Source organism: Rhamphochromis sp. 'chilingali' (assembly GCF_963969265.1).
Source record: "Rhamphochromis sp. 'chilingali' genome assembly, chromosome: 1".
Taxonomy (NCBI): Eukaryota; Metazoa; Chordata; class Actinopteri; order Cichliformes; family Cichlidae; genus Rhamphochromis; species Rhamphochromis sp. 'chilingali'.
The window spans coordinates 3,519,849-3,535,094 of NC_137929.1; the positions used below are offsets into that span (position 1 = coordinate 3,519,849).

Below are 15,246 nucleotides of genomic sequence, written 5' to 3' on the forward strand. Positions count from 1 at the left end.
AAAACATTTAACGTGGCTTTTTTCAGGAAATACATTTAGGAATTCCTGAAGCCCCTTTTTGATTTCTGGTAGAATGAGTATATTAAAAACTTGATAGGTTAAATAAAGGCCAAAGTACATCACATAGCTCCTTCAGACCAGATTTGTATTTTTCCTTCTTTTTTTCCTTTTTTTGATTCAGATGCTCTTCAGAAGTGTCAGCCTAAACTCAAGTCTCTCTTAAAGAAGAAGTTCCAGTGTGTGTTTGAGGGCATCGCTAAAGCAGGAAACCCAACCCTTCTGAATCAGATCTACACAGAGCTCTACATCACAGAGGGAGGGACTGCAGAGGTCAATGATGAACATGAGGTCAGACAGATTGAAACAGCATCCAGGAAACCACACAGACCTGAAACAACAATCAGACATGAAGACATCTTTAAAGACTCACCCAAAAGACAGGACCTGATCAGAACAGTGCTGACAAAGGGAGTGGCTGGCATTGGGAAAACGGTCTTAACACAGAAATACAGCCTGGACTGGGCTGAAGACAAAGCCAACCAGGACATCCAGTTCATATTTCCATTCACTTTCAGAGAGCTGAATGTGCTGAAAGAGGAAAAGTTCAGCTTGGTGGGACTTGTTCATCACTTCTTTACTGAAACCAAAGAAGCAGGAATCTGCAGCTTTGAAGACTTCCAGGTTGTGTTCATCTTTGATGGTCTGGATGAGTGTCGAGGTCCTCTGGACTTCAACAACACTAAGAGTGTGACTGATATTACGATGCCCACCACAGTTGATGTACTTCTCACAAGCCTGATCAGGGGGACGCTTCTTCCCTATGCTCACGTCTGGATAACCACACGACCTGCAGCAGCAGACCAGATCCCCCCTGAGTATGTTCACAGGGTGACAGAGGTCAGGGGGTTCACTGACCCACAGAAGGAGGAGTACTTCAGGAACCGATTCAGAGATGAGGAGCAGGCCAGCAGGATCATCTCCCACATCAAGAAAGCTCGAAGCCTCCACATCATGTGCCACATCCCAGTCTTCTGCTGGATCACTGCTACAGTTCTGGAGGATGTGCTGGAAACCAGAGAGGGAGGACAGCTGCCCAACACCCTGACTGAGATGTACATCCACTTCCTGGTGGTTCAGGCCAAAGTGAAGAAGGTCAAGTATAATAGAGGACGTGCAACAGATCCACACTGGAGTCCAGAGAGCAGGAAGATGATTGAGTCTCTGGGAAAACTGGCTTTTGATCAGCTGCAGAAAGGAAACCTGATCTTCTATGAATCAGACCTGACAGAGTGTGGCATCGATATCAGAGCAGCCTCAGTGTACTCAGGAGTGTTCACACAGATCTTTAAAGAGGAGAGAGGACTGTACCAGGACAAGGTGTTCTGCTTCATCCATCTGAGTGTTCAGGAGTTTCTGGCTGCTCTTCATGTCCATCTGACCTTCATCAACTCTGGACTCAATCTGCTGGAAGAACAAACAACCCCCAAGAAGTCTAACACAGGAGAATCTGCAAAGAAACACTTCTACCAGAGTGCTGTGAACAAGGCCTTACAGAGTCCAAATGGACACCTGGACTTGTTCCTCCGCTTCCTCCTGGGTCTTTCATTGCAGACCAATCAGACTCTCCTACGAGGTCTGCTGACACAGACAGGAAGTAGCTCACAGACCAATCAGGAAACAGTCCAGTACATCAAGAAGAAGCTCAGTGAGGATCTGTCTGCAGAGAAAAGCATCAATCTGTTCCACTGTCTGAATGAACTGAATGATCGTTCTCTAGTGGAGGAGATCCAACAGTCCCTGAGATCAGGACGTCTCTCCACAGATGAACTGTCTCCTGCTCAGTGGTCAGCTCTGGTCTTCATCTTACTGTCATCAGAAGAAGATCTGGATGTGTTTGACCTGAAGAAATACTCTGCTTCAGAGGAGGCTCTTCTGAGGCTGCTGCCAGTGGTCAAAGCCTCCAACAAAGCTCTGTAAGTAAACATGAACTCATCGCTTCATTCTTAAAATCATGGGAAATAAATCAGAGGTGCTCAGTTCAAAGAACACTACCACTTTAGAAAAATTAAAAAATAGTCACTAAAATAGTCATGATACTTTAAATATTTCTCTCCAGCAGGACATATCAGCATTTCTGAAATATTTTTGTCTTCAACTCGAATCAAAGCACAATCCAGATCCAGCCTATAAGAACATGAGCTCTGATCCTTCAGCCCCTCTGACAGGTTTATTATCCTCAAGTTGTTCACTTGTCTCCAACAACCAGGAGTCTAGCTCTGTTTTTTAAAGCAAATACTTGAGCTACCAGACTGCACCTACATCGTTTTCAGATGTTCTTATTTTAAGGTCTGGTTTGTGTCTCATCTTTATTGCAATCCCCCATGTCTCTCTGTTTTTCAAATATAAATCTGTTACCTCGGTGTGGCCAGAACAACATGGTGAACCCAAAATACAGACAAAGGTGAAGTAACTGAATATTACTAGACGTGAAGGCTTTATTTACACACAGGAACTTGATAATTGGAATTTTTTAACATGAACTGTGAACTATGGCGGAAGTCAAGCACTTGAAGCTGTGAGCATGAAGTGGGCTCTGTGGTAGGTTTCCGGAAATGGGTCTTGGTTGATGGTAATCTGAGTCACTGTAACAGAGGTAGAGCAGCATCAGAAAGATCACTGGTGGAGGTTACAGTAAGTGAACGAGGTTATCTTCAATGTCTTATTTGGGGTTTCTGTAGCTCAGGAGGTAAAGCTGGTCTGATCTGGAAACAAAATGGATGAGATACGGCTCTCCATCACTAACAACAGACGGATTATGGACTCAAATGTCATGTTTTTCACCGAAACATGGCTGAACAACAGCTGCCCGGACAATGCTATCGAGTTAGCAGGACGCCACACACACCGAGCCGACAGGCTAGCAGATGACTCCGGCAAGACCAGAGGTGGAGGTTTGTGCATTTATATTAACAATGCTTGGTGCATGAACTCCACTACTACTGAGAGTCACTGCTCACCTAATGCGGAGTTTTTAATGGTCAAATGCAGACCTTATTATCTCCCCAGAGAATTCACTTCGATTATACTCACTGCCGTGTATATACCCCCCGACGCTAATGCTAGGTTGGCCATGAAAGAACTTTCTGCAGCCATTAACAAACACCAGAATAAACACCCCGAGGCTGCTTTTATTGTTGCTGGCGACTTCAACCACACCAACTTAAAGACAGTCCTCCCCAGATTCCACCAACATGTCTCCTGCCACACCAGAGGAGACAAGACTTTAGACCATGTGTATTCCAACCTGGCTGGAGCCTAGAAAGCCACACCCCTCCCCCACATTGGACAATCGGACCATCTCTCCCTGTTCCTCACACCTCAGTATTCACCACTCATCCAACGTGTGAAACCTGCTGTGAGGACAATTAAAGTGTGGCCAGAGGGGACAGACGCAGTGCTCCAGGACAGATTTAAAAACACAGACTGGAATATGTTCACCCACACAGACCTGGACCAGTACGCCTCATCTGTACTGGATTACATCTCCGAAACCACAGACAGTGTCACCACCCAGAAACAGATCACCATGTACCCCAACCAGAAGCCTTGGATGAACCGGGATGTTCGTCTCCTCCTGAAGGCCCGCAACACTGCCTTTAGGTCAGGAGATGCACACGCCTACAGTACAGCCAGGGCTAATCTAAAGAAGGGCATCAAAAAAGCCAAACACCATTACAAAAAGAAGGTAGAAGAACACTTCTCCAACTCCAACCCCCGACGCATGTGGCAAGGACTCCAGACCATCACAGACTACAGGACCACCAAACCCTCTCCCGCATCCTCTGATGTCTCCTTCCTAAACGAGCTCAACAACTTTTATGCTCGTTTTGAGCGAGGGAACCCCACAACCACAACCAAAGCAGACATGACGCCAGACCACCAACCTATGACTCTCTCCCCCACCGATGTAGGAGCGGTGCTGAGCAGGATCAATGTCCACAAGGCTGCAGGCCCTGATGGCATCCCCGGGCGTGTTCTCAGAGCGTGTTCTGGGGAGCTTGCAGGAGTGCTCACAGACATATTCAATCTGTCCTTGGCCCACGCTGTGGTACCGGCCTGCTTCAAATCCACCTCCATCGTCCCGATACCCAAAAACTCCAACCCATCTTGCCTCAATGATTACCGCCCAGTAGCACTCACCCCCATCATCACTAAGTGCTTAGAGCGACTGGTCCTAGCACACTTCAAATCCTGTCTCCCCCCCACCCTGGACCCCCACCAATTCGCATACCGCCGGAACAGGAGCACAGAGGATGCAGTCTCCATCGCAATGCACTCCGTCCTCTCACACCTGGACAACAACAACACCTACGCCAGAATGCTGTTTATAGACTTCAGTTCAGCATTCAATACAATCCACCCCTCACAACTCATCAGGAAACTGACAGACCTGGGTATCAGTTCCCTCATCTGCAAATGGTTACTGGACTTCCTGACCAACCGCCCCCAACATGTCCGGCTGGATAACCGCTGCTCATCTACCATCACAATGAACACCGGTGTACCACAAGGCTGTGTGATGAGCCCTTTCCTCTACTCCCTCTTCACCCACGACTGCAGACCTGCTGATGGTTCCAACACCATCATTAAGTTTGCAGATGACACCACGGTGATTGGCCTCATCAGTGACAACGATGAGGCCGCCTACAGGGAGGAGGTGGATCGTCTGGCTGAGTGGTGCGACAGAAACAACCTGCTGCTTAACACCGAGAAGACCAAGGAGCTCATCGTGGACTACAGGAGGAATGCTGACCCACATACACCCATCCACATTAAGGGGACGGCTGTGGAGCGTGTGAGCAGCTTCAAGTTCCTGGGAGTCCACATCTCCGAGGATCTCACCTGGACGACCAACTGCTCCAAGCTGGTCAAGAAGGCTCACCAGCGCCTCTTCTTCTTGAGGACTCTGAGGAAGAACCACCTGTCCTCAGACATCCTGGTGAACTTCTATCGCTGCACCATCGAGAGCATCCTGACCAACTGTATAACAGTCTGGTACGGGAACTGCTCTGCCTCGGACCGGAAGGCGTTGCAGAGGGTCGTGAAAACTGCCCAGCGCATCGCCGGAGCACCACTTCCTGCCATAAAAGACATCTACAGGAAGCGGTGTCTGAAAAGGGCTGGGAAAATCATCAAAGACCCCAGTCACCCATCACATGGACTCTTCACCCTCCTGCCCTCTGGGAGGCGCCACAGGAGCCTCCGGACTAAGACCACCAGGTACCGGAACAGCTTCTTCCCCACAGCTGTCAGACTCCTGAACTCTGCCTCCTGACATCTGACCCACGTTAAACTCATGGACTGAACATACACACACCCACAATGGACAACTGTACCCTCAAACACAATAATAACATGGACTGAACCACCACTCACAACCACTAGCACTTTATATAGCCTCTGTAGAAACTATCTACACCCTCACTTATCTTAACTGCACTAATGTATAGCTCTGTGTAAATAATCATTCTGTACATTCGATAATCTTTAATCCTACAACTGTTTACAACTTGCATAGTTCCCATTTCTGTATAGCTGTATATCCCAGATTCTGTAAAGTTATTTATTTCATATTCTGTATAGTTTTTCATATTTATATCCTGTTCATATCCTGTACATAGCTTGTACTCACTACAGCCTGTACATACTTATAGTTATAGAATATTCACAACATACTTCATACCGTGTACATTATAACATACCATAATAGACCCATTTCTGTAATATACTCACATATCTATATTATTGCTAATATATATTGTAATATATCTATATCACTAAAGCACTTCTGGATGGATGCAAACTGCATTTCGTTGCCCTGTACCTGTGCATGTGCAATGACAATAAAGTTGAATTCTATTCTATTCTATTCTATTCTATCTGACCTACTGATCAGAAGGTTGGTGGTTCGATCCCTGGCTCCTCCAGTCTGCATGTCAAGTATCCTTGGGCAAGATACTAACCCCAACTTGCTCTCCGATGCATCCATCAGAGTATGAATGTGCGTGAATGTACTTAGAAAGCACTAAGTTCAGATAAAGTGTTTGTGAGAATGGGTGTGATTGGGTGGATGTGGCATGTTGTATAGAGCGCTTTGAGTACTCCGGGAGAGTAGAAAAATGCTATATAAGAATCAGTCCATTTACCATTTACTTGTCAGCAGTCGGAAAGCAACTTGGGGAAGGCAGGTGGTGAGGTCTGGGTGAGTACTTGTTAGCTTTGAATCCAGGCAAAGTGGTCCAGTAAGTCTAAGAGACGAAAGGCATTAATGTGGCTGTGAGTGAATCAAGAAGACCAGCATCCAGGAAAACGTGACTGAACTACAAGGGTGAGTAGATGATCCGAGGATTAGGAGGTTAGCAGAGTTATTGGGAGTGCTGATGTTATATTCAGCCTAGTAGATTACTGTCAGGTGTGGACAATGGACAGGCTGACCAGGCTTCACCCAAAGGCAGAAACCAGAGTCTAGTGGGAAACCACCGCCGCTCACACAGACCATGACAGCAGCATGACCCCCCCCCCCCCCCAAAAGCATTCTCTTTCACTTGGCATCATTTACCTCTCCCTTCTCCAATTTCTGATGTGTCCACCTTTGCAATGATAACTGTGATCAGGGTGAACCAAAAAGGTGCCGTGGTGAACAGATACTTAAGTTTGGTGAATGCAGTTTCAGCTTTGGGGGACCAGATGCATGCTGAGACTTGAGTGGTGCAGCTACCTGACTATAGTTGAAAATGAACAGTCTATAAAAATTTGCTATTCCCAAAACCCATTGGAGATGCTTCTTGAATCTACAATGGGTACAAGGGGTAGGCCACTCTGTTAAAGCTTTCACATTTGCCAGATCCGTCTTCACCTGCCCCCGTGCCAAAATGTAACTGAAAAAAGTTATTGATGAGGAATGGAATTCACACTTTTTTGCTTTGACATAAGGTTTATTCTCCAGCAAACGTTGGAAAAATAGCATGGACATGAGACTGATGTTCCTCGCAGGTTTTGGGAAAAATGAGGATATCATCCAGATACACCAATACGAACCTGTCAAGGAATTCCCGGAGGACATCGTTAACTAATCTTGAAACATTGCGGGAGCATTAGTTAACCCAGGCGGCATGACCAAATACTCGTAGTCCCCCAATGGCATGTTTAAAACGGTCTTCCACTTGTCTCCCTGATTGATCTGGAAAAAGTGGTAAGCGTTGCGGATGTGGGGTTTTGTAAACCCAGTGGCACTGTGAAATGGCCTGAAAGCAGAGCTAATGAGGTAATAGGTACTTATTCTTGATGGTAATATCACTGAGGCCCCTGAAGTAAATGCATGGCCAGAGAGAGCCATCCTTTTTCCCCACAAAAAAGAAGTTCCAACTTGAGATGACAATCGTTGGATTATGCCTGCACCGAGGGATTCCTTAATGTACTTTTCCATAGCCGCACACTCAGGTCTAAGCAGGTTATACAGCCAGCTAGAAGGCCGGGTGGAGCCAGAGAGTAGTTCTATGGTGCTGTCCTGTGGTTTGTGAGGTGGCAGTGAAAGCGCTTTACTTTTGCTAAATACTTCCTGAAGATCATGACATTTGGTGGGGACAGAGGAGAGATCTAAAACAGTCTCAGTGTTGGTTGATGGTTCCACAGGTTCCGGTGGACGGGCAGAAACAAGGCAATTTGAATGACAGAACAGACTCTAACTGATTACCCTCTGACCTGACCAGTCTAAGTGGGGGTTATGTAATTCTAGCCAAGGAAACCCGAGTATGAGTGGTTTGTGAGGTGCATGAAAAGCAAAAAAGGTAAGTGTTTTCTTGTGATTGCCAGGGGTGACAGGCTCTGTGCGCTGAGTTATGTGAGGGGACACTCGGTTATTTAATGACTTAGTGGGAATGGGCGGATTAAGGGGGCATAGAGGGATGTTTAACTGTCTCGCTAACTCAGACTCCATGAGGTTCTAATTGAACAAGAGCCTGAAAGGTCTGGTTAACTAGAACAGAGAGTTGGAGTTGCAATCTGGGTTTTTATGTTTGTGTGAGTATCCTCCACCCTTATCCCTGAACTTTCCAGTGGGCAGACCCTGGTGTGGAATCGAAAACAGACAGGTTCATCACGAGAAGCAAGCTGATCTTTCATGGTTTGATTTAATGACTGAAAAACATACAGCGGACGGTGGTTAGCACTGTTGCCGCACAGCAAGAAGGTCCTGAGCAAAAGTCTTTACAAACTCAACCAGGAAATCATCATGCGAGCAGAAAGAAAGAGGATGAGCAGATAGGTAAGCAAGAGAAACCCGCCAGCGTCCTAGGTTTCCAGAGAAGGTTCAGGTTCCAGGTACCTGAAATGGGATGTAATTCAATTCAATTCAATTTTATTTATATAGCGCCAAATCACAACAGTCACCTCAATGCGCTTTATATTGTACAGTAGATCGTACAGTAATAGATACAGAGAAAAACCCAACAATCATATGACCCCCTATGAGCAAACACTTTGGCGACAGTGGGAAGGAAAAACTCCCGTTTAACAGGAAGAAATTTTTGGTCAAAGCACAGATCCATCCAGTCTCTGTATTTCAGCTTATTTCCTTTATACACACATTTAACAGGAACAGTTTCAGACAGCTAGTGTTTACCTGACATTACCTGCGTACCTCACAGTTTGCAGGTAATGGGCATAATAATTACTGAACAGAGACATCCTGCTGTGAACTTTGTTGCTGTGGATCTAAAATGTAAAAATACATCTGAGAAGATTTCTAATCATGATTTTATGAGCCCCCAAAGTTTGATTCTGTTCATCTGGACGTAGCGCTCTCAGCGGGAGAAACATTTTGTCACTCATCAAGATGACTTCTTCAGGCTCAGCTGACTGCAGCTTTCCCCAATCTTATAAAGAGTACATCTGCATAATGACTCAAACCTAATGGTCAAGGAACTGACCTCCCAGCCTTATTGTTCCTTCAGTGGGCTGGTTTCAGTCATTATGCAAATGTACTTTTTATAGGGTTGGAAACCAGAAGTCAGCTGAGACTGACGAAGTCACCTGGATGAGTGACGAAATGTTTCTCCCACTGAAAGCGCTACGTCCAGATGAACAGAATCAACTTTTGGGATTTACTAACCTGGATGATTGAGCATGGATCAAGACGAGTTTTTATGAGGTATACAGTTTCTTATAATTTCTAAACCAGAAGGTTGAGGAGATGGAGCTCATGATAACTGGCTACTGCCCTTCAGCGTGCTTTATGAAATCATCCAATCAAAATAAAGTTAGGGAGAGCGGGGCTTTAAAGGGGAATGAGCCAAAGCAGCTTTTAGACAGAAAATGAAACGAGAGTCCAGGATGTGATACATTATTTATAACTACATTTACAGTAATCACACATATTAGAATTAATAAAGTGACCAGCAGTACTGTAGTAAGTGTAATACTGCAGTACTCACAGGCCTGTGCCAGCAGACACTGAACTACTGTCACTAAATCAAACTGGTCTTCACTGGTTTCCATTTACATACATTGGAATAATTGTGTTTAATTTGAAATATTTTTCTTCTGTTACACTTAAATTCTTGAACATTTTTTTATTTAATTGTGCATTGTAGTGTACTCATTTGTACACATTTGATTACTTAGATTCAACATATAAAGAGATTTTATTTGATAATAAATATTATTGTTTTGTTGTTCTTGTTATTTTTTTCAGGCTGAGCAGCTGTAACCTGTCAGAGGAAGACTGTACAGATTTGTTGTCAGTGGTCAGCTCCCAGTCCTGTAGTCTGAGAGAGCTGGACTTGAGTACCGACAGCCTGAAGGCTTCAGCAGTAAAGCTTCTGTCTGCTGCAGTGGAGAGTCCACACGCCAAACTGAATATTCTGAGGTCTGACCGATTTGTATTCTTTTTTCTTTTGTTTGTTTGTTTTGTTTTGTTTTTAACTGAGAAAATAAATCCAGCAATTTAAACAGTAGAGGTAAACTTGATCAATTTACTGTTGTTTCGTACCACATCTGCTCAGCATAAAACAACAAGGATTCTTAAAATATAAGATTAGTTATTGCACCCTGATTACACTTTAACATCAGTCTTTGTTCATGTTTTCATTTTCAGACTCAACGTCTGTGAACTTCTAGCGGAAAACTGTGAAGCTGTGTCCTCAATGCTCAGCTCTCAGTCCTCTACTCTGACAGAGCTGGACCTGAGTATCAAAAATGTGCAGGATTCAGGAGTGACGATTCTGTCTGCTGGACTACAAAGTTTAAACTGTAAACTAAATACTCTGAGGTCAGATCAATTGACATTTTGTTTTTTTTAAATGAACCAATTAAACATTTTATTCAAGGCTTCCGGTTCCGGCGCTCGTGGGGATGGACACCTAGTACGAGAGCTCTCGACTGAAACTTATTAAAACTGCCCCAAGTAAATTAATACACTATCTAAGTGCACATAAAGAGGAAAAAGGGGTTTAAATGATGTCCAGAAAGAACAAAATAGCTAAGAAGTTAACGTTTGAAAACGTGGAAGATGGCAATGTGCAGCTAACAGAAGGGGCTAACGTTAGCCCCTATAGGGCTAGCCGAGGCCACTCTCCCACTCCTAGCCGCGAGGATTCTGGGACAGAAGATGAGGTTGACCCAGCAAATTTGACGCTGATACTGAAAGAACTGAGAGGCGTTGGGAAAGAGGTGAAAGAATTTCGAAAAGACACGAAAGCGCAACTGGTGGAAATAAGGGGTGAGTTGGATAAAGCCAATGCGCGGCTTAATGATGTGGAAACCAGGGTTGCAGAACACAAAGATAAGCTCCAGAACACAGACGAGATTTTGTCTGAGATACTAACAATGCAATTCAATGTTATTTATATAGCGCCAAATCACAACAAAAGTCACCTCAAGGCACTTCATAAATACAGAGAAAAACCCAACAATCACATGACCCCCTATGAACAAGCACTTTGGCGACAGTGGGAAGGAAAAACTCCCTTTTAACAGAAAGAAACCTCTGGCAGAACCAGGCTCAGGGAGGGGCGGGGCCATTTGCTGTGATTGGTTGGAGTGAGAGAAGGAAGACAGGATAAAGACATGCTGTGGAAGAGAGACAGAGGTTAATAACACATATGATTCAATGCAGAGAGGTCTGTTAACACATAGTGAGTGAGAAAGGTGACTGGAAAGGAAAAACTCAATGCATCATGGGAATCCCCGGCAGCCTACGTCTATTGCAGCATAACTAAGGGAGGATTCAGGGTCACCTGGTCCAGCCCTAACTATATGCTTTAGCAAAAAGGAAAGTTTGAAGCTGATCTTCAAAGTAGAGAGGGTGTCTGTCTCCTGAACTCAAACTGGGAGCTGCTTCCACACCCAGTCCAACATAGCCAGGCTTTCTTTGCTGCTTTGACAAAACCTCAAATCCCAGTCAGAGATGATGAGCATCATCACAGTGATGATCATTTCTCTATTAACCCAGGCTTTCTGCTTCAGGATCTGTGCACGCTCAGAAAACAAGGAGACCTTTAAACATAATTTCACTAAATGGATGGATTGAGCTCAGCCTACAGATGAACTGGTGCCAGAGATCATAAAGAACATCAAACAGTCAAATTCAACACTTTTAATGGAAATATGAGATTAATCTTAAAAGTAGAGATAGTGTCTGTCTCCTGAATCCAAACTGGAAGCTGGTTCCACAGAAGAGGGGCCTGAAAACTGAAGGCTCTGCCTCCCATTCTACTTTCAAATACTCTAGGAACAACAAGTAGGCCTGCAGTGTGAGAGCGAAGTGCTCTAATGGGGTGATATGGTACTACAAGGTCATTAAGATAAGATGGGGCCTGATTATTTAAGATCTTGTATGTGAGGAGCAGGATTTTGAATTCAATTCTGGATTTAACAGGAAGCCAATGAAGGGAAGCCAATACAGGAGAAATCTGCTCTCTCTTTCTAGTCCCTGTCAGGACTCTTGCTGCAGCATTTTGGATTAGCTGAAGGCTTTTTAGGGAGTTTTTTGGACATCCTGATAATAACGAATTACAATAGTCCAGCCTGGAAGTAATAAATGCATGAACTAGTTTTTCAGCGTCACTCTGAGACAGGATATATCTAACTTTAGAGATGTTGCGCAAATGGAAGAAAGCATGCAGGAAAAGTTTCAAACAAAACTAACATCACTGGAGGCTTACTCGAGGAGGGAGTCGCTCAGACTGTACAGGGTGCCGGAGGGAGAAGAATCGGGAGCTCCATCTATGGCCCACTTTGTGGAGAAGCTACTCCGGGAGAATCTCGCCATCCCACCATCAACACCGTTACAAATTCAGAGAGCACACAGAGTGTTATCATTACTCCCTCCGGACGGCTCCCAACCCAGATCGATCCTGGTAAAATTCCTGTGCTTCACGGTTAAAGAAGAAGTGCTGAGGCTCGCTTGGCAAAAGAAAGGTTTTATGCTGAATTCCAGCAAGATCAACCTCGACCACGAATACCCCCCTGAGATCATGGCTATGAGGAAGGAGTATGCAGAGGCACGAAAGGTCCTAAAAGAGAAGAATGTACGGTTTAGGACCCTCTACTCAGCGCGCCTTAAGGTTTTTTTCGAAGAAGGAGTGAAAACCTACAACACGGTGGAGGAGGCAACGGCTGACCTGGCGAGTCGGGGCCTGCCGGTAAAGGTGATTACACCACCGGCAACCCCCAGAGAAAAACTACAAAGATGCCCGCTGTGGCGGGGAGTTAGTGGTCGGCGTCTGCGTCAGATCCGAGGAGCTGCGGGATATAGAGAGAAGCTGCAAGTATACAGACGTGAAGAGAACGAATTTAATGTTATGTATTAGCTATGGACAACATGGTGAAATATGGTTACTGTCGAGCTAAAATGGGTGGGGCTTCTCGTGCTGTGAGTGACGTCGCAGTGGAAAGCCCCCTAACTCAGGGAGTAATAAGGGGTTTCCCTTCAAGTTGTGAGGGTGTCAGTGGAAGTGCTCCACTGTCAGAAGCCAGCTTAGGAGCTTTCAAGCTCCAGTTATGTTCAAATGTTTTCAGTTCATTCCTAACTTTTTTCACTTGTTACTGTTTTAAGAGGGGGTTGCCTGCTGCTATTGAGTTTATGCGCTGTGGTAACTTAATATATCTTTATGGGAAGTGAGTCAGTGAAAGTAATCTGTTTTAATGTTAACGGGGTTCTGAACGTGATTAAGATGAATAAGATACTGTCCAAACTAAGGAAGGAGAAGGCCCAGATTGCATTACTTCAGGAGACACACATGAACCAAGTAGATCACTTGAGATTGAAAAGAAAGGGTTTTAAATATGTATTCTCCTCTTCCGTTAAGTCCAAACACAAGAGGGGTGTGGCTACACTTATCTCTGGTACACTTAACTATGAACATATCTAAGAACTCTGTGACGAGGAAGGCAGATTGGTTAGAATAACAGAATGGATAGAGGGGTCTGAAATCACAATTTTAAATGTTTATGCTCCCCCCGGGAGCGATTGGCTATTCTATAGGAATAGGTTTGATTTATTGGTGGATTCTCAGGGGATAGTTGTCTGTGGGGGGGTTTTAACTTTAGACTTGACCCTAAACTAGACTCCTCCTCCCCAACCAACCAGGTAACAGCACTTACTAGAAAAGTCAATTCCTATATGGTAGAGATGGGGATAATAGATGTATGGAGGGACCGCTACGCATCTACCAGAAATTTCACTCATTACTCTGGTTCCTTTAAAGTGTATGCAAGGCTGGACTACTTTTTTATGTTTAAAGTTGATAGGTTTAGGGTCAAAGACTGTGACATATTAACAAGAGATCTATCTGACCACAGTCCTATCTCTCTATCTTTGCAGGTGGCTAGGAAAAAATGTACCACACTGTGGAAATTGTTATCGCACCTTAATGATCCTGCCATAGTTTCCAAATTAAAGGTAGACATTAAAGAATTTCTAGATGTTAATGACACAGGAGAGGTATCTCCAGCTATTCTTTGGGATACGCTCAAAGCGGTAATGAGAGGTACATTAATTTCTATCGCCTCCCACTTAAAGAGAATCAAAGGGCAAAAATTAGCAGAACTACAGGCAAATTTAAAGTTGAAAGAATAGGAAGACATAAACACCGCAAATCCTACTCTGAAGCAGGATATCAGGAAAATACAGGATGAAATTAATGATATTTACACCCAGGAGGCCCAAAATAACTTAATTTTTTTGAGGCAAAAATACTATGAGACAGGAGGGAAATCTGCAAAATATCTGGCACATAAATAACGCAAACAACTAGAGGAAAGTATGATATACCAAATCAAGGACCCCAAGACTAATATTCTGGAATCAAAATTAGAAGACATTCAGAAATGTTTTGAGACCTTCTTTAGGGAGCTGTACTCACAGCCCAATGCTACGGAGGAGAATTGTACTGATGCCTTTCTTAGCTCTCTAGAATTACCTTCACTCCCGTCTCTCAAAAATGAGCTTCTAACACATCCCATTTTAGTGGAAGAAATTAATGCTTTTTCCAGATTAAAACCAGGTAAGGCAGTTGGGCCGGACGGGTTCAGTTCTCAGTGGTATCGCACCCTGAGGGCAGATCTAGTCCCCACATTGCTGAAGTCATTTAACTACATCCTACAGGAGGGAGAAATCCCACCCTCCTGGAGGGAGGCAACTATTTCAATTATCCCAAAAGAGGGGAAAGATAAACGAGAATGTGGAAACTATCGACCAATCAGTGTCCTTAACTTGGATTACAAACTATTTACTTCTATTCTTGCTCGTAGACTGGAGAAGTTTTTACCTGACCTCATCGATTTAGATCAGACTGGTTTCATTCACTATAGACAAACAACTGACAACATTAGGAGAATATTACACATCTCTACTCAAATTTACAGTAAATCGGGATAATGAGAAAATTAAGTACCTGGGAATATATTTGACTGCGGACCTCTCGCTGCTCTTTCAGGCAAACTACGAGCCAATATCTGCAAGTATAAAAGCTGATTTGCACAGATGGAATCTGGTCCCCTTTATGCGTCTCAGCTCCCGGGTAACCGCAATCAAGATGGACACGCTCCCCAGACTGCTTTATCTTTTTAGAAACTTGCCAATAGAAGTGAGCGATTACCAATTTATTGAGTGGGACAAATGGATCTCCAGATTTATCTGGCAGGGCCGAAAGCCAAGGATTAAATATGCTACCCTCCAGCTCCCCA

At 44.4% G+C, this 15,246-nt stretch overlaps 1 protein-coding gene across 1 annotated transcript in view; it reads left to right on the top strand.

Annotated features, from left to right (window-relative positions):
• LOC308399244 (protein NLRC3-like) overlaps positions 1-15,246 on the top strand; it is a gene marked incomplete at its 5' end in the record, with an annotated part of 45,603 nt that overhangs the window by 11,074 nt on the left and 19,283 nt on the right. The window contains one exon of the mRNA XM_080886387.1: positions 182-1,973. Within this exon, the coding sequence (XP_080742513.1) occupies positions 182-1,973 (1,792 nt within the window). The remainder of the gene's footprint in view (positions 1-181; positions 1,974-15,246) is intronic.